Source organism: Hylobates moloch, unplaced genomic scaffold (assembly GCF_009828535.3).
Source record: "Hylobates moloch isolate HMO894 unplaced genomic scaffold, HMol_V3 SCAFFOLD_1, whole genome shotgun sequence".
Lineage (NCBI taxonomy): Eukaryota > Metazoa > Chordata > Mammalia > Primates > Hylobatidae > Hylobates > Hylobates moloch.
In genome coordinates this window covers 122,019,654-122,039,519 of record NW_026652276.1, presented here as the reverse complement: position 1 = coordinate 122,039,519, position 19,866 = coordinate 122,019,654, and the positions used below count along the sequence as shown (strand labels likewise).

Genomic DNA, 19,866 nt, shown 5'->3' with positions numbered 1-19,866 from the left:
CATGCCTGTAGTCCCAGCTACTCGGGAGGCTGAGGCAAGAGAATCATTTGAACCCAGGAGGCAGAGGTTGCAGTGAGCCGAGACTGTGCCACTGCACTCCAGTCTGGGTGACAGAACAAGACTCCATCTCAAAAACAAAAAACAAACAAACAAAAAAAGTGTTCTTAAAGTAACGAGTTTGGCCGGGAGCAGTGGCTCACACCTGTAATCCCAGCACTTTGGGAAGCTGACGGGGGCAGATCACAAGGTCAGGAGATCGAGACCTTCCTGGCTAACACGGTGAAAACCCATCTCTACTAAAAATACAAAAAATTAGCCGGGCATGGTGGCAGGCACCTGTAGTACCAGCTACTGGGTTGAGGCAGAAGAATGGCGTGAACCCGGGAGGCGGAGCTTGCAGTAAGCTGAGATCACGCCATTGCACTCCAGCTTGGGCGACAGAGCGAGACTCTGTCTCAAAAAAATTAATAAAAATAAAAAAATAAAGTAATGAGTTTACCAAGTAATTTAAAAACAGCCAATCTGAGGGTGGATTATATGATGTTGCTTTCTAAAATTCCAGGCCTTATAACTGTTTCTTTGCAGCAAGAACAGGGAATCATTAAAGATTGAATTCAGTCAATTGGAAGACATATTAACCTCAAGAGACTACCATATGTTAACCTAAGCCATGGAGTCCTCTTCTCCATATACACTCAGATACCTCCAGCCTCCTCCAAACCTACACGAGACTGTTATCCAGGAGAAAAGACTTCTGATTTTAATGTTTCCAAGTAACTTCTTTTAAGAAGGTTTGGTGAAGTACGTCAGGTGTGATACTGCAGATAGTTTTTTTCCCGTTAGAGCCTTTTTCGTAAACTCAGAATTTCCCAAATATATTCGTTTAATGCATCGACCTGGACCTGTTGTTCAGGAACTGATACCCTGCTGTGGTGCTGTGGTTGCTATACGGCTGTATTGTAAAATCCAATAATCTACTCATGGGGGACTCTCCAGGCTCCTTCAAACTCCCAGCTCATGACATACAAAGATGGAGTTACTCAGGTAAGCTGGAATGACAGCTGTTTGCTCAGTCACACCCCTAGTACGTGAAAGGTGGATGTGGACGAGCGTTTCTTCACACCTTCCCCGGGCCAGGCACTGGGATAGGGTTTCCTTCTCACAGATGGAGTGAAGAGAAATTCACAGAGATGCTGCCCTTTGCCCACTTGCGTCACTCAGGCAACCCACGGCACACTCAGACCTGAAGCCAGGACCAACATCTGCAGAGTGTGTGCTCCTTCCCCCAGACCACCCCAGACCTGAGTTGGGACTGCAGTCCTCACCTCTGTGACTCCAAAGAGGATGGAGACACTGAGTCCACACCTCAGGGCACTGACTTTTGCCCTACTATGCAGGTCCCATGTGAACCTGGGCAGGCCATGTAACCTATTGACACCTCCGTCAACACGACTGTAAGGCAGAGACTGGTGCCTGCAGCCGGGGTGCTTAGGACGATGACATGGGCCAGCACACCTAAACCAAGAACCACGCCAGCATAAATGGTAGCATCTCTCATCAGTGTTACCAGCACATGGTGGGAATCACATGCATGGCGTCACACAGCCATGTTCTCCCTCGTCCTTTACCTCTCTGGTCTTCACTTTTAGAGGCAAGTCCCTCTAAGGAGCCAGTGGCCCCCAGATGGCAACACACCCCAACATGCCAATGTGGGAGGCCCTGGCACCACACGGACACCACACTCTTTGGCCCAAGGTTATCCTTTGGGTCCTGGTCCCTGCATGGCACTGCCAGGGCTCCCAGAACACAGCTCTGTCTCTCCACCTTCTGTATCCTCCCAGTGGCCCCCAGGCATAGCCATTACAGCCTGGCCATCCTCTCCTGGCATGCAGCTCTGTGCAGGAGCTTCCAGACCACACGATCTCACCCACACAGCCCCCTACCTGAGACAAACCTGCTCCATCCCAATGCCCCTCTCTGCCTGCTGAGTGTTTCCCTGGCCGACCTGACCACCTCCAGCTCTCTGGTCCCCTCAGCCTTCATGCCTTCCCAACAGAAAGAACACTGTATAGTAACCCGGTCCCAACATGCAACTTGCCCCATTACATCGATGCAGCTTGAAGACAGTGCTGCTGTAACCCAGGCAGACGTCACTGCCTGTCCACCACTCCCAGCCCGGGTTCTTCCCAGGCCTCAAGCCTGCGCAGAAAGGCCCTGTGCTGGTTTCCAAACCACCAGCCTCAGGGGAAAAGGACACGTGCAGTCCTGGCCTCCCTGCAGTCAGCATGACCCCGGCCTGGTTTTGGTGCATCCCCAGGAGGCCCCCGCACTGGGTCCCATGGTTCTGGGTCTCACCACAGCTCTCAGTCCCCTCACCCCTGAGCCTGCTCCCCCAAGCCCCTCCCATCACAGAGCTGCTCTCCATGGTAGAACCCCTTGTGGACCGCAGGCCTCCGCCCAGCAGCTGCCTTCCATAACCAGTCTCCCCACACCACCATGGCCAACTCTGACACGTGTATTTGTAATCAGAACATTTTATACCACGACTGCTTAATCAATTCCTTGTGCCAAAGCTGTCTGAGGGCTCAGTAGTCCTCTTCATCCCCAACCTTCAACCCCAGTGAAGTACCTGGCATTCTTCCACAAAGCCCTGACCTATACCACAGGGACAGAAGTAAGTATGCTTCCTTCGTAAATCCACCAACATTCACAAAGGAAGAATGGTTTCACTGTTAAGCCCATTCTGCAATGAAGGCATGACCGGCCCTTTCCAGCAGAGTGCATGCTATCCCTGCCCCTGCACTGACGTTAACAGCAAGTCTTCTGCCTGGTTCTTCCCACCCCTCCAAATCTCCTACCAAGAGACCACACCAGCATGACAGCATTTGGATCCTAGGCCAAAATTCGCAGAGTTGAAACTGCAAGGGAAATGTCCCTCCCTTGTGGGTTTCGTCAAAAGCTAACCTACTAGGCTGATTTCTCATCACACATTAGCCTCCCGTGGAGCACCTCCCATGGAGACCCAGCTCACCTTGCCGCCCGGTGGCCCTGCTGGGGCCCTCTCCTGTGTCAGGCAGCCTGCTGCTTGCCCGGAGCCCGCCTCCCACGCTGTCCGGAGACACAGAGCCATTGGCCTGGCTACCGAGGGCGTTCATGTGGGTAGGGATGGGCTCGAAGGTGGGGTCCAGCTCCAGGATCAGCCTGTTGAGCTGCTCGATGGACTGGTCGATGTCCAGGGTGGGCGAGCCTGGGGAGGGGCCTGTGCTCAGCTCTGGGCCGGCTCCATTCACAACCTGGTCTCCTGGAAACCTGGGTTTGAATGCTTTGCTGGGAGAGGGCTGCTGTGTGTCAGGAGGATGTGGCCCACTGCCTACACCCCTCTGGACAGCCACCCGACTGCTGGTCCCTCGGGTGGGGGTGAGTGGGACTCTGGGCTGGGCCTGGACGAGGCCAGGATTGTCTGCAGGGCAGCGGCTCACCAGCCGGGCCTCCCCATCAGGGGCAAAGCTATACTGGTGAGCTACAACCATCTGCTGCTGGCGCACCCAGGTCTGTGTGGAGTAGCTGCTCTGCCCATAGGCCTGCGTCTGGGCGGACACTGAGGGCTTTCTCAGCTGGGGCTGGGGCTGCTTGGGCTCTCGACTCCCAAAAGTCCGCTCCCGCTCATAGGGGCCGTCCATGCCAAGGCCCAGGTCTGGAACGAGGGTGCCCTGTGGATCTTCACCAACGTTGCTGCCAAAACCGTCAGACAGAAGTGAGTTCTGGCTGCTCTTGTGGCAGGTGAAGGGACCCAGGTGGGCCGACTGCGGCCCTTCCGAGGAGGACAGGGTCCCAAGGCTGTCCACACTGTGCAGGTCATGGTGGGGCATCTCGTCATCTAGAATGTCTGTTTCCCGATCCTTCAGAGCAGCGTCTCCATTCACGTGAACCTGGGCTGGCACCACGTGGCGGGTCCCACTGTACTTGCTTCGAGCATCAGTCATTTCCTTGAGGGAGCTTCCAGGATCTTCCAGGCCAAAGCCACTGAGCAGCTGGTCCAACTCGGCCTTCTCCTGGGCGCTCAGGCCTCTCCTGGTTCCTGGAGCCAGGCGCTCTTCCGTCTTATCAGTCCTGGCAGAGGCTGTAGAGTGGCCGGAGTCACTGCTGACAGACAAGGTGTGGTCACTGTGGTCTGGGCTGTTGGTGGCCGGGATTCCCTGGGGGCCACCTGGGATGCCAGGATCCGAGGAGCTTTTCTTCCTCACCTTCGCGTAAAGGCTGCCATCCACAGGGCCCTGCGTGTGTAGCACTGCGGGGGAGAAAACCGGAGAGAGGCTTTCAGTCAGGGATGAAAGCGAGCCTCACACCCTCGGAATGAGCGTGTGCATTTCTCTAAACAAATAAATGGATTCAAAATATGACTTACAATAAACAGGGACAAAGATTCCTCTAACATCACAAAGTTCTATATACACTCTGGAGGATGCCAATGAAAAGGCATTCAAATAAACATCTTCAGGTGCTAGAATCATTTCTACCTTTCCATGCAGAACGAATTGTCATTTTGAACTCTGGGATTCTTCACCTTTTGAATCATCTTGCCTTTAGGGCTCATGGTTAATTTCATCATGATTGTGAACATTGAGCCTGGCTCGGCTCATAAATCCCCAAGAATGGACTGTTCATCTTAGACAAAGAAGAGCTTCCGTTCACAGACCTGTCTAACATTTGTTGAGCATCAGCTAGGTGCCGGGTAGCAAATTCCTATTAAACTGAATGTCTTGGTGAAACCCGTCTCTATTAAAAATACAAAAATTAGCTGGGTGTGGTGGTGCATGCCTGTAGTCCCAGCTACTCGGGAGGCTGAGTCAGGAGAATCGCTTGAACCTGGGAGGCAGAGGTTGCAGTGAGCCGAGATCGTGCCACTGCACTCCAGCCTGGGCAAGAGAGCAAGACTCCATCTCAAAAAAAAAAAGAAAAGAAAAAAACTGAATGTCTGCTCAAATGTCAATATGAAATTCAATGAAAAGAGAAAGTGCAGGAATTGATTGGGGTCTTCCTGTTTGGTACAGCAACTTTGGGCCACGTAGGTGCCAGGTGAATATCTCAGGATCACAGACACTTGAGGCTGACCTGCATGCGCTGATTTCCATACATGGAATGTCAGGAAAATAAAACTTTGAACTAAAGTGTGGGCAGGAAGGGCTGAAGCATCAGCTGCTATTATTAATCATAGCCATGGCTCTGGCATTCGGGGACTCCAGAGCCTCAATCTGCTGACTGGCCAATTGCTGCGACCACACATAGCGGGTCCTTGCCAAGAGCCTCCTAAAATAAGCTGGAGTTTGTAGTCAGCACATGCCTCACCCCATGGGCCTCCCCCACTTTCTTCTACTTCCTCGACTGTGAAATTGCAAGCATTCCACAGCCAGGGAGCTGCTGGCGGTGGGAAGCCCACGCTGTGTGGGCACCTGGAATTTGAGAGACGTGAGCCACTACCTAACAGCAGTCACTGAGCCTGGCCCAGGAGCCCTCTGGAGGGACCTGCCCTGAGCATGTGCCTCACAGCCCCGGGCTCCAGGCTGATGCACCACCATGGTCAGCAGCTGTTGGCTTTTTTGAAAACACTGGGACAACGTGTTGGGACAGAGTCCCGAGAGGTCCTGGGGTGTGGTGCTGAAAACGTGCCCACGCCAGGCTTTCTTCTTGTTTCAACAGTGCCCAAGGGAAAGCAAGCAGAGAAGTGGGAAGTGGGGAGAGTGGACACAGGGGTATGGGCCTATCTGCAGTGGCCCTGACTCCCATCCTAAAGTCAAGCCTAGGGGAGGAAGGGTCTGGGAGTCGAAATGCTACACAAAATGCTGAAAATAAACCAAGTCTTCAAGGCAGGGAAAGTGATGACAGGACATATGCCATGGGATTAATTCAAGGTAACAGTCTCAGTGACAGCTGCTGTTTTCTGAGTACCTTTTATTGACAGGGCAGAAGCATTGTGCATTTTCTCTAATTTTCACAGTATGACCTATGTTGTTATTCCTTGTTTATCTATCAGGAACTGAGGATCAAAGAGAATAAATAACTTGCCCAAGGTCAGGCAGCTGCTTGGAGGTGGAGGTGGGCCTAGAACCCAGGTGCACTGGCCCTGAAACCTGTGTGCTCCTGCTGGCCCACTGCCCACCTGCCCAGATAGCACCAGGAGGGAACACACCTGGAGGCTCTGTCAGTGGCCCTGCCCACAAAGAGGTGGCATTGAACTCACGTTGCTCTGACCAGGGATCAGTGAGTGACCAGGCTTCAGACTAGGCAGAGACTAAAACACCTATTTTGCTCAGCTCTGTGCAAATTAAACAAAGGAGACACCTGGAAAGACTGGACTAAATTATAAGGCATGTGCAAATATCACCTCTACAATTTCAAAAATGGAAAATGCAATCCATTTGTTAATGCCATCACTAGGTGACTGTGAAGTGGAGTGGTCCCTTGAAGAAGCTCTGGCATCAGATGGACACTGGTTCAAATCTCAGCTCCATCCTGAGTCCACCCTTAGGGTTCTACCAACTAGTGCATTCACCTTGACCTTCAGCTTCCCCACTATAAAATGAGGGTGTGGGTAGATGTTTCTATGTAAAGGTTGACCTGAGAATTAAATGGCATAGCACACGGGTGAGTGTCTTTATAGGCCTTGAGTAAACATCAATTTAATTTGGTTTCTGTTTAGATTTCCTGTTACCAGGAAAATTTAACAAATGAAAGAACCTGGTAAATCCTTCTTGCTGTTTTCAGAGTGTGAGAAGGAGGTGCTGATAAACGGCTCCTGCTCCGTGAGAGTGACAGAGACTACTCCTCCTCCCTACAACGGAAGGTGCTGTATGGCCGTCAGCCCAGTCCCTCCCACGCCTGGCGGGCAGCCAGGACACACACTGCAGGGCCACTTAGCCCAGGGCATAAGCCTACCCATTGCGGTCACAGATTTCACGCTGCTAAGTCTATACGACTTCCCAAACTCTTCTCCCTAAATCTGAGTTAAAATAAATTGGCACAATGACAAAAAAAAAAAAGCCCAAGAATGAGTTGTAAAACAGTTCTTCTAATCTAAATTAAAATGCTGTCAAAAAGTGCTTATTAATCAGTCTGAGGTGGAATCCTTCAGCTAGCTACCTGCCCCGTCTGCTAAGAACAGTACGTGATTAGAAGGCCCTGTACCAAATGGTAAGGTACAGGATAGTCCCTCTCCTGGGGGAGGGTATGAATAATCCTATTTTATTAGTAGTAGAAATCTTAAAATAATAATAGATGCATTAAAAACAAAAAATTCCATTACCATTGACTAAACACGCCATCTACGTCAGGCCCATTCTGAGCACTCCAAGCGGGGTCTCATCGAATCCTGACAGCCCAGGTGGCATTCAACCACCTTCCTATTAATACATGAGAGCACATCCATGGGACAGAGAGGGTCCAATCCAGCCCTGTCCAGTGCCAAAGACCAGGCTGGACTCTTGCTAAACTTCCTGCTCCATACACAGGTAGTTTTCTACATCAGAAAATGCCCAATAAATGTTAAATATACAGGAAAAGAATATGAAACATATCAAGTGAATTCCAAGATAGGACTGATCAAGCTTCTGAATCACTCTGCAGGAGCACAGATCTTTCTAAAGGTGCAGAGCTCTAGGCAAGCCATCCCAGGAGCTCCACAGACAACCCCCTGCACCTACACCTCCGTGGTCTTCAGTGGGGGCAGGAGAGTCAGCCTCAGGGGGAGGGAAGGAGAAGGGGCCTCTGGAACACACAGTTCCTATCCTGTTTTCTCGTAAAGGGCTATCACTTTGCAAAAGGAAGAGCTTGAACTTCAGTTGGACAAAGGAGACGGCTGTTTCCCTTTATCCTTGAAGATGGGATCCCCATTCCACCATTTACTCTGTGTGTGTTCCTGGTCATGACATTCAGGCTGTTCAGTTTCCTGGTTTTACGTTTATAAAATGGAATGCTTCCTATCTTTCAAGGGAATGAAAGATACAAAGATGCTTTCCATTTTTCTCTTAAAGTTATGACAACTAGAGAATATGGACATGAAGTACCCAGCTCATAGGCTCCAAGTAAGAGTACTCATAATTACTATTAAAGGCTCTTCCCATAGTGGACAGGGCCTTGCATCCGCTCCCTGGGCTCATCTCTTCACTGCCTGCCCTGTTCCTAGCAGTCCACTGCAAGCGTGCACCTGCCCTGGGGCCTTGGCTTCTGTCTTTCTCTGCATCTCAGCTCCCTCACCTCCTCAACAGGTGCTGCCCTACCACCCTTTCCTCATTAGGTTTTTATCCACAGCACATACTTGCATTCAGAAGAACTGCACCTTTACCCACTGGAACTCAGGCTCACTGAGGGCAGGGAGTTTGCTTTATTTTGCTCTCCCTTGCATTTCTAGCATTAGTGAACAGCCTCTGACACCCCGTGAATATTGAGTGAGAGGCTAAAAGTTTGAGCTTTTTCACACGGGACAAAATCTGGGGAGCTATTTTGGAAAGCTCAGCTGCCTTAGCAGGCAAAACAAACAAGCAAACAAAGAACAACCACCAACCAAAACCAAACACACACACAGCCCACAAGCATCTGAAGGTAGAAGAGCCATGCAGCCCTTGGCCACCTGCAACCCAGGTGTCCCCGCTCTCTGGGCCTCTTCCCAGGCAGCACAGCCAGGTCCAGCCATTCATGAGAGGCAGAAACAGGGCGGCCATCGCTACTGACCTCGCTGGTCTCCAACTGATAATGAACACAACTGGAAAAATAACTGAAGTCACCTGATCTAAGGGTTCTAAATTCCAAAGAAAACAAAAGTCATGACCCTGAAGGTTAGCCTATTTGCCCATGAAGCAGGAAGCATGGGCCAGAGATCCAGGGGACATTTGAACATTATCTGGCCACGGTGTGCTCGGAACCAGGGGCACAAAGATTAATGAGACAGAGCCCTGGCAAGCAGCAGGTGCAAGCAAATGGCACCATGCTATCTGCCATTTCCAGTCTCCTTTATCCTCCTGCCATCTGTGAGGCTGGCGTTTTGTTGCTCAAACCCACACAGCTCCAAGTGGCAGGGCTGGGTAAATATCTGTCTTCTGACCTCTGTATTGTCTATCTTCTCACCTATTAAACTGCTGCCTCTACACTGCGCACATAGGAAAGAGCCTCATCTAAACACTTTCTGCCATTGTTATGCTTTCTAAGACTCAATGCAAAAGCTGCAGGATAAGAGCAATAAAAAGAGAATCCTGACTAGAAATGAAACCTAACAGGGGCGTAGAAGCAGGATCACTGCATGGCTGACTGCCAGTCTCGCCAATGAGAAACCAAACAAGAGCCCGCACCCTATTGTTTGCAGCCCCCCAAAGGCGCTGATCCATCATTAAAGGATACTCTCCTTAACTGATGGCAGAATGCTACTGATAATATGGTTCTGGTTTGGAAAAGTGATGTAGAAAGTAATTTTCTGCAACCAGACCAGAGAAATGACATAGCCAACAAACTCCCATTCGTGGTTCCTGGACACGGGTTGTGGGTGGGGTTCCTGGTGCCCTGATGAGCTCCTAGGGGCAGGGAGGGTGAGGGGCCCCCACCAGGTGAGGGATGCTGCAGGGCTTCAAGTCTCCGCTCTGTCTCTGGCACCTGATGTGCTATTAGGGCTGACACTGCTGTGAGGAGGTGGTGGGGTAAGGACAGAGTTCTAAAAGGTGGGGTCCTGCCACTCGTCTGCTCCTTCCATCTTTTTCTATCATTAAATAACATATTTTAACATTGCTTCCATCTCAAAGGGAGCATGGGGAAGTCCGAATCAACCCTCATTCTGCAAATTCAGAACCTGATCTTAGAGTGGAAGGAAGTAACTTGCAGGGATCCCATAGCTCTCCAGCTGAGGATGCAGGAGGAGAACCTTTCCACATCTCAGTCCAGAGTAAATCATCCCATTCGGTGTCCCCTTTCCCTTGCGTTGCCACCAGACCCAGCCAACCAGCACCAAGGACCTCCCCTCCCAAGGGAGCCTGTCCACCGTCTGGCAACGATTACCTGGTGGCCAGATCTTAGTTAAAAATCCAACAAACATAAATACGACCCTGAATGACTTCCACTGCATGACATACCAGTGAGGTTTACCGCCTGGAAAAGGACCAGAAGGAAGAAAATACAGAGCATACATTCTTGTCTCCTTGGAGGACCTGCAGCAACAGACTTCCTCACCCACCTTCCCTGCAGGGGATCCTTCTCTTTCCAACCCAACCCTGCTACTGAAACATGGCTTTCCCACAAGGAGGCAAGAGGGTTAAGAGGCACTCAGAAAGTATTTCAAAAGTCACCCAAAAAATGGAGAAGACCAAAAAAAATATATGAAAACATCCCGTCCATCCCGGCTGAAAACAGATTAGGCAATGCCCAACTGTGCTCCCCGGCATGCTAACAATCAGCCAGCCAAAGGGACAGCTGATCTCACACCTCAGCACCCTCCATCATCAATCACTCAGCAACCAAAAATATTCATCACTGATATGTAATCCACTGAACTGTCCACTGGCCCTGCTTCCAACAGAATTTGGTTTGAAGCAAAGGAAGGACAAATCTGATAGATTTATGAAGCAACATGGAAACTTTCCTTTTTCTAGGTACTGATGCTAAGAATCCCATGTTCTATTTTTGTGACAGGTGTGCTTAAAAAGTAACTTTTCATTTCAAAAGAACTAACAGTATCCTCCCTGCAATTTTTTAGTTTCAAAGGAGAAACTAGAAAATTCTTCTTCATGAAAGTTGGTAAGAATTAACTAAGCACTTGCTATGATCGCTAGTCATAAACGGGGACTTCAAAGCCATATTCAGCCCAGTCCTGATGATGTGCTGGAGAATGGACCAGCCCCCTTGGGGAACAGAGAGAGAAACAAGAGATGGAAAGGGTGGTGGGCACATTTCACGGCATCCGAATAGACAGATCAACAGAGGCAAGGGAAAGACGGAGCAGTGTGTGAGAAGAAAGGCATCCACTGATGCTGAAGCAGCCACCCTCAGGTGAGCCAGGTGAGGCTGCAGGAATTGGCATCTTCATCACCTGACGAACAGAGAGAATTCTGGAAATGCCCCTCTCTTACAACTCAGCTGACCTAAAGACAAGGCCACCGTGCAAGCTCCTCCCGTGCGCCCAGCACACTGTTAGGCCTCAGGGATCCCACTCAATTCCCAAAGCAATCCTGTGAAACAGGAAATGGGAAGTCCATTTTACAGATGAGAAATCAGAGGCTGAGAGAGCCTGCACTAACATTAACAATTTTTTTTTACAAGCCTACTGAATAGAATATCTGAAATTTAAACCGACCTCCCTCCAACTCCAAAAAAGATGATAAAATTCTAATCCTAGTCAATCACTTTTTATATTTCACAGATCAACTATCTAGATCAAGACACACACACACACACACACACACACACACACACACACACAAACTCATATACACCTCACTCACTCCTCGGAGACTATTAAGTGCTTTGCGGTTTCCTCCCTAACTCCTAAAATTATTCATTATCGGGAACAGACCCTTGTGCTGTCACAGCCGCTGCAGTGATGGTCACAGTTTTATGTTCCATTTCTTGAAGCAAGTGCATTTCTATCCTCACAGTTAGTGGATCAGGTGCTGTTCCTAGCATGGACTCTTCAGTTCCCCCACACACCCATGGTACCAGCAGCCCCATCGGGGTCAGGAGCCATGGATATGCCAGAGGTCCTGCCTGTGCCTGGACCGCCACAGGAAACAGGTAGCTTCTCCAGACACAGCCAGGAACCATCCTGTCCCTAGGTCACCCTCAAATGACTCACTTGGGGTCGCCCAGCTGAATCAATTCACCATATCCAAACAGTCCCAATAAGTGGAGGCTTATTGGAATGATGTCTGCAGCTGCAAGTGCCCATGGTGAGGCTCTGACAACCACAGCCCAGGGAAAATGCTGAAGACAGAGAGGCTTCGGTTTCAAAAACGAGTGCTCATCTGCAGGCAGTCTCCTGGAGGGGTCTCAAGGACTATGCCGAGTGAACACTGCCAGACTCAAAGGGCTCGACTGTACGACTCCACATAGGTGACATTCTGGGGTGGAGACACTGTGTCTGGACACAAATGGGTGTGGTCGGGGCCAGGAGAAGAGTGGGGCTGCAAAGCGTGCGAGGGATGGTTTGGGCAATAGAAATATTTGCGTCTTGATAGTAGTGGGAGTGTCATGGCATAATGTTTGTCAAACTCAGACTACTGTATACTACTAAACAGAGCAAATTTTACTGCATGTAAATTGCATCTCAATTAAAACAACCGTTGTGAGATCAAGACAGAAATGAGACTCACAGCAGACTAGACCCCAACCTGAGGTGGCTCCTCTTGATCTCCTCCCTTCCTTCCCTCTTCCTTTCTCCCCCCTCCCTTTCCTCCTCCTTCCCCTCCTCCCTTTCCTCTTCTTCTCCCTCCTCCCCTCCCTCCTTCTCCCTCTCCCCCATGCCCTCCTGTCCCTCTTCAAAGGCCTTCCCTCCTCTTCCTAAATTCCATGAGACAATGGAAACCCTCTCTCCTTGGGATAACGATCATAGTCCCTTTGTGCCTCATTGCCACATAAAGCATCTTTGGACATTTCCATTGGAGTGATTCATGTGCACACCTTCCCTCCCCTTCTAGAGGTTCTGGCATAATCCAGGCTTGAGTCCTGGCTTGATCATAGCTGTGTGACTTCAGATGAATCACTCTGCCTTTCTGTGCCTCACTTTCCTTGTCTGCAGAGAAGCAACCTGGAGAAGGGGATGTTTGCTGATATCAGCTCCCAGGACCACTGGGATTCAACACGAAAGGCATGGCACACAGCAGGCATTGGGCAAACCCTCCTTTCTGTGCTTTCCGCCTCCCTGGTCAAGTGAAGAATTCCCAGAACTCACATGTGATTCATGTGTGAACCCTCTGGGTGCAGAGCTGAGGGACAGAGGAGTGCTCTATGAACATCTAATCAGTGAGTACACAGAATGCAGGTCCACTGACCTCCCCGTCTCAAGAATTACACTGAGGAATTGTTCTCTAATATAAAGCTATAATAAAAGATGGGTTTTAAAAAACATATTCAAAAGTTCCATAAGTCATTTTGTGATATGACTGAAATTGTCCCAGGCACCAACTTTGCTAACCATCCACCCAGTGCGACTTTATGGCCAAGCTGCACAGCTCAGGATCTTACCAGCTGTAAAACTGTTTTCCCATCCCATACTTTTTTGTTTCCTCGGTGACTGACAGCAATGATGGCTAAAGCAGCAGTAATAAGCTAACTGGGCAACCACTGTCTTCCAAGCACTTCGTACCTATTGCCTCATTTGAGGCTCAAAGCAAACCCAGAAGGGGTATGGATTCTCCTCTGTTTAACCCACGAGGTTAGGGGGCTGCAAGGGACCAGAGCATGTCCAAGTTTCATGGGGGGAGGGGTAAGGGTTTTCTGGCAGATTGTGTCATGCACACCCAGGGTTCCCATCACTGCATCATATGACCTCCCCTCAGCAGTGAGAGAACATTTCTCCTGGATTTGCTAAGTCAACTGACACATGAGCCATGGCACCGGCGCTGGACTTGTGAGTTTTCCATCAGACCAGTTGATGGGTCTGGTGCTGCACAATGCGGAACAGCCAGCGGGAGTTTCAGTGCTGGTGAGGACAGGTGCTAAGGGACTGCCTGGATTTCAGGCTCCGGAGCATGGAAGAGTCCATACCAAGCCAGGAGGGCTGAAAACTAGGCTGTGGACCAGAGCACGAGGCAGGGTTGAATGGGGTTAACAATGAGGCATGGAGCATTCTCGCATTTGCGGCCAGGAGGGGAGGTACAGGTAGCCCTGGCAGTGTCCCAAGGGTACCTGCTCCCTGGAGGCCTGGTAGGGGCTGCAGACACTGAAAGACCTTCCCAGTCAGGAAGCGATATCTGGGCCAAGAGGTTCCTTCTCAAAGGGCGTTGTGTTATCTTACCCATAGCATATGCAAAAATCACTCTCGTTTTTTCCATGTGGACATTTATAAGTAGAGCATGTATAACCTCTCACTCAAACAAGGTCTGCTTTAATTTTATTACAATAGAATTCTGACTCTGCAAATTAATGATTTCTGGAGTTTGTATTAAATCATTTTCTATTCCAGAGAAAAATCAAGAGCTAAGAAATGAGGACTACACTTGGGTCTTTGAGAACACTGCTTTTAATCTACTAAATCAGAGACTCTATGACTTTGATATATTTCAAGACGCAATGAAATGTGCCCTTTTCCTCTAACTTAATTTCTTTCTTTTTTTTTTATTTTTTTTTTTACAAAAAATAAAAGACGGTAACAAACTCTACTCTGTAGGGACAACTCTTTCTCTCCTTAGGCAGAATAACTCCATTCTAAAGCATTGTTCCCTTCGTGCATCAGTCTCACCTTGGGAGTCAACTCCTTCCCAAGCCCCCAAACCCAAATCACCCTCTGAGCTGCCAGGAGGGGAGGTGCCCAGCAGGAAAGAGGCTGCAGTGGCAGCACCAGGACACCTTGATGAGACTGCCAGAGGGCGCTGGAAAATCCCTCCCTCTGAAGTAAAGCTGAGCTCCTTGCTCACGCTTTCTGAAAACGACGCAGACTGTAAATTCTTAGAGAAATATAGACAGAAAAAAAATTAACAAAAGCAAGAACCAGAGCAGAACCTTCCACACATAAACCCCTGCCCCAAACCCCTGCCACAAACTGCCTCTCTGGGAAGGGAAGGCATCCCAACGCAGAGCAGGAGCGACTCAGGAGCTGGGCCAGATTCCAAGCGTTCCCGTGGTCTCCTGGGTGAGGCTCGGGAATGTGGTGATAAAGGAGCGCTGTGCTCCGAGTGGGGCTGTGGCAGGCGTGTCCCAGACGCCACCAATGTGAACCCCCACAGGCAGGCTAGGGCGGCTCCCCGGGCAGACCTCTCACACCAGCACGCCGGTGCAGGCTCAGCATTCAGCAGGCGCCTATCTCAGGCCTCTGACTGGGAAGCTCAATTCCCTTTTGGGCACTCCTAACTGAAAACACGGGGGCCCAAGCCCAGAGGAAAAGAGGAGGTCCTGTTGGCCTTATCTGAGGCCACCCAAGCCGGCTGGCCAAAGAGGCGGCCAGAGAGCTTGCAAACAGCATGTCAGACCATCACTGAACTCTTCCCCAAAAAGAAGTCGGTAAGTTAAGACTCCTCCAGCTTGCAAACCAATAAAGGCGTTCCTGGACAAGTCCTGAGCGACATTCCTTCTTGCCCAGTTAAAGCATCCGTTCTGCTGATTATTCCACTCCATAAAGCCCTCTCCTCCTGGCTAGTACCAGCTCTTTCCCTCTGGAAGTCTTGGCGAGTTGGTAAACCTCAGCAGGCACACAGTTCAGTTTCAGGTCTTTGTAGCATTACAGAAGCCACACACAAGCACACATGCACACACACACTCACCACACAGGCACAGACACATGCACACATACGCACGCACACGCACGCGCACACACAAATGCTCTCTGCTTACCTTCCTTCAAAACAGCCCAGCGGCTCTCTCAGTCTGCACCTCTGAGCCCAGTTTTCCTTGACACAGGCTTTCACAGCAGGACAGTGGCATGCCAGGGGAGGGCGGGGGCGTGCCACCTCCCTCCCAGGCACCTGGCCTCCCACTAGCGTGGAAGGTAAAAGATCTCCTTGGCTATGTAAGGACTTTGATTCCGCCAAAAAGGCCAGGGCAATGTAAACACAAGGGTGGGGTTTGGTGCACTCAGGTTGAGTGAAATTTGAACTCCGGAGGCTGAGGAGGTGGAGAAAGGAGCTCCTCCTGGGAGTCCCTCACCAGGTTTCTGCGTTCACTCCTGAGCGTTCTGAACTGACGTCCAGGAGCCAGCACCAACCCACGCAGCTTACAAAGCACGGTTTCAGCCTCCTTTTGCTTTCTTCAAAGTAACTAGGCGGAAAATCTTTGCCACACATGCTCCATCTCCTGGGAGCTGTCTCTCTGTCTTTTGTGCGGGATGTGGCTAAGAGTACAGCATGAATGTTCACTGCACACAGCATATTTTGTGTGGCTAGCCCAGACATTCGCGTTCTGTGTTCAGTGTAGCAGATCCTTTTCATCTCAGCCTCATTACATTCAACGTAGGTGGGCTTCAGCCAGTGGCTTACTCTTTGCTTTGGCTTAACATGGGCCACAATACCAACCACACACTTTTACTCTTTAAATGAACAGAACACGACACAGCAAACAAGCAAAAGCCCATTCTGATGCCTTCAGCTTCCCACAGCACAATGGAAACCCTTTTAAAAATCACCAATCAGCCATCCAGGGGAGACAGGACATACCCGGGCTGTAAGCGCACGCAGAGGGTAACAAGTCTTTTAAATCACCTGAGACGGCCACATTGGCATATGTCGCTTACAGGACGTTAAGGTAAAACTCGGCGCACCCTTGGGAGAAACAATCTCTTTTATGATGAGACACAATGCACTTATTGTGCAAAAAGTTCTATTAAATTTGGTATTCTTTAAAGGGTATTGGCTAACCCACCTTCCTATCAAGAGAACCGAAATTATTGTTACCATTCTGCAAACTACGTGATCGCTGCAATAAAGGCAGTGACTAATTTATCACAAAATAGTTTGCTTTAAAGAATACACATCAAAAGAAAAGATATTAGAAGTAGTGAATACAATGCAATGAATGTCCGAGTCTCTCCTGAGCACCGGTGTCTTGCCAAACTGTAGCTAACTGTGTGTCTAGATAGGGCTAGGGGGTCCCAGCCTCCTACAGGATACAAATCTTAAAATCAGACCACTGCATCACAAAACTATGTAAGAAAAGCAACGGCCAAGGTACCTTTATCCATTTCTAATGGAAAGAGGCAGCAGGATTAGTTGTATGTTCAAAAGGAGTGTTTCCTTTCATGTTGTTCTGGGTTGGGCTTGATTTGGGTGGGGTTGGGGTTTTTGTTGTTTTGTTTTTCGGTGGCTGAGGGCAAATTTTCTTCATGTGGATGACAGCTTTGTAAACGGGCTGCCATAAGCCTTTGTGAATATATGGCAACAGGCACCCACTGGTCTTCAGATCTTGTTTATGTAGCTGGCGGCCACTGAGCAGGCAGGCTCAGAACGCTCTCATTTTCTACACGTTCCCTGCTAATGGGTCTTGATTACTTGGAGCCTGTTCAGGCTGTTAGTATTAACTTTTCTTGAAACAACGTGGTCTTTTGAAGCTTTGCTGATGTTTGGCCAGAAGGCAGTTCTGTGGCTCAGAGTGTTTTGAAAGGCCCCAAGCCTTTTCACCCTGAAGGGTTGTAATTTTGTGCAGGAGGCTGGCCAGTCAACCCTTAGTATATGTGGGGAATTGGTTCCAAGACACCAGCACCCCCCAGTCCCCCACCACCCCCCATGAGTATACAAAATCTGTACATACTCAAATCCTGCAGTCGACCTCGAGGAACCTGAGTATAGGAAAAGTGGGCTCTCCATATACACAGATTTCTCATCCTAAATACACCATATTTTCAATCTATGTGTTGGCTGAAAAAAATCTGCATATAAGTGGACTCGCACAGTTCAGTTATCGTTCAAGGGACCACTGTGTAGCTAATGAAGAAAAGACTTGTTGAGTTTCCCGAATATCTCTGAAAATAGCAAGCGGGACAGGAGGTTAGCAGTATGTTTAGTGCCACTCCTATTTGGGACTCCCTAAAGGCAGAAGAAAGTTCCAGAATGGGAAACCAATTAGAAGGATGAGAAAAGACGTGGAAATTTCAAAAAGTAGTGGGAAAGATTAGAGGTATAAGAATATCCTAGGGCCAAAATACAGACAAGAATGTTCACAGGCAGCGTTACTCATACTAGACAAAAAGTGTTAAGAGCCCAAATGCACACCAGCTGACAAATGAATAGGCAAAGCATGGTGTGTCCACACAGTGGCACACCACAGCCATGAAAGGATGGAGTGTAACAAGGATGAAGCTGGAACACAGGCTGAGTGAAAGAAGCAAATCACAGAAGGCCACTCATCGCACGACTCCACTGAGTGAGACGTCCGGAATGGGAAACAGAAAGAAGGAAAGTAGCTTCGCGGTTGCCAGGGGCTGAGGAAAGAAGGAACTGGGAGTGACTGCTAATGAGTACAGGGCTTCTTTTGGGGTGATGAAGATGTTCTGGAATTAGATAATGGCGACTGTTCCACAACCTTGTGAACGTACTAAAAATCAATGCATTGTATACTTTAAAATGATTAGAATGGTAAATGTATGTGCTATGAATCTGATCTCAATAAATAAAAAGTAAGAACATTCTCAGGCTAGAAACCACATGGTAACAAGGGCATATTTAGAAAGCAACGGCAACCAGCCCGAGGCTTGCACATGCACTCAGGTTTAACACAAAGCGTCTGGGGACAGAGGCAGGCTCTGACTCCAGGTAGACAGGGGATTTCTGCAACAGAGCCTGGGGCACAAAACATTCAAGGAGAGAGAAGACACTCTCTTCTGTGCGCTGGTCATTGGAATGAAACCGACGCTGTGATCACACGCTGCACGCTCTAGTGCAGGGTGCCAGGCCGAAAGAAAGCTGCCCACCTAAACAGATCAGGGTGTGGCTTCTGAGGAGGCCATTACCTGGACTGCAGGTCAGAAAGTGACACGCAGGGCCTCCCGTGAAGTTCCTCCTCATGAGGAGAGACACATGAAAGTGACATCTAAATTCACATAGCTTCTGGTAGAAAGTTCTGATTTGAAAACACGACACCACCAACTTTCAACAAATGCAGGTCCCTCCAGCCCCTGACCACCCATTCTCCCCCCACTGTCTCCACCGTTTGCTCCTCTCCCAACTTTCTTTCCAAGGACTCGTCCTCCCGAGCTGACATCCCTACCTGTCCACCACACTGAGCCTATGTGATCCGTGCTCCAACGTCAGGCCCCTCCCTACCCACCTGGGCAGACAGGCCCGTCCCAGGGGGTCTCTGGAGGGGCAGTTGTGTGCCCAGAGGCCGAGAAGGGGCAGCCTGTGCCTCCTGCACTCCACTTCAGAACACTTTCACCCAAAACTCATTTCTCTCTGGAAACTGGTACCCCTGGCTACAGCGTTCTCCAGCCCTGTGGGCTGCCATTGCCCCTCACTTCCCAGCCCATCCCCCAAACGTCCATGCCTCCCTTGGTCCAGGTTCAAACACTCTCATCACAGGCATTTCTGTGGCTTCTCCTGGGAAACCATCAACATTTTATTGGGGCCCTGGCCTTGACTCTTTGGACTTTAGATAACTTTCTTTGGTTTGACTTTAGAATTTCTCATGACATACCCTCAACTTCCACCAAACTTTGAAAGCCTTGAGCTCTTCGGGAGTGGTGGCCAGGCCTCTCCTTTCTCTAGCAGCCGCTACAGCTCCCTGGCCCCTGCTCTTCTCTGCATGTATTCAGCCCTTCCCTCAGCACAGTGGAGTCAGAGCCAATGTACGTTTAACTTTAGCACCAAATTTAAGACATCGAGGGCAACACAGATCCATGGTGCTTCCTCTCCTAGCCCATCTAGACCCACAAGGCCTGTGTCTCCCTCACCTGTGGCCCATGTCCATGCCCCTGCTGATGTGCATGCCTCTGAAATCGCAGAGGCCGTACCAGTATGGCGTCCACACATCACTGAGCACACCACACTGCTCACCCAACAACCACCTGTTGCCAGGGGCAGCTCCTCCAAGCTGTCCCAGCTCTCAACACCTCCACTCCCCAGACTGTTGTCCACTCCCGGCAGACAACCTCGCCTGCCTTGCATAGGACAAGTGACGCCACAGCCAGTGAACTCACTCCCAGTCTGCTCTCTACCCTTCTCTGAATCCTGGTTCCTGCACCAGGCACCCTGCCTT

At 49.8% G+C, this 19,866-nt stretch overlaps 1 protein-coding gene across 4 annotated transcripts in view; it reads right to left on the bottom strand.

The window, feature by feature from the left end:
- The window catches only part of TNS3 (tensin 3), a 223,798-nt gene that overhangs the window by 81,100 nt on the left and 122,832 nt on the right, over window positions 1-19,866 (bottom strand). For all 4 annotated transcript variants that reach the window (XM_032758139.2, XM_058445056.1, XM_058445064.1 and 1 more), the window contains one exon: window positions 3,032-4,288. In XM_032758139.2, the coding sequence (XP_032614030.1) occupies window positions 3,032-4,288 (1,257 nt within the window). The remainder of the gene's footprint in view (window positions 1-3,031; window positions 4,289-19,866) is intronic.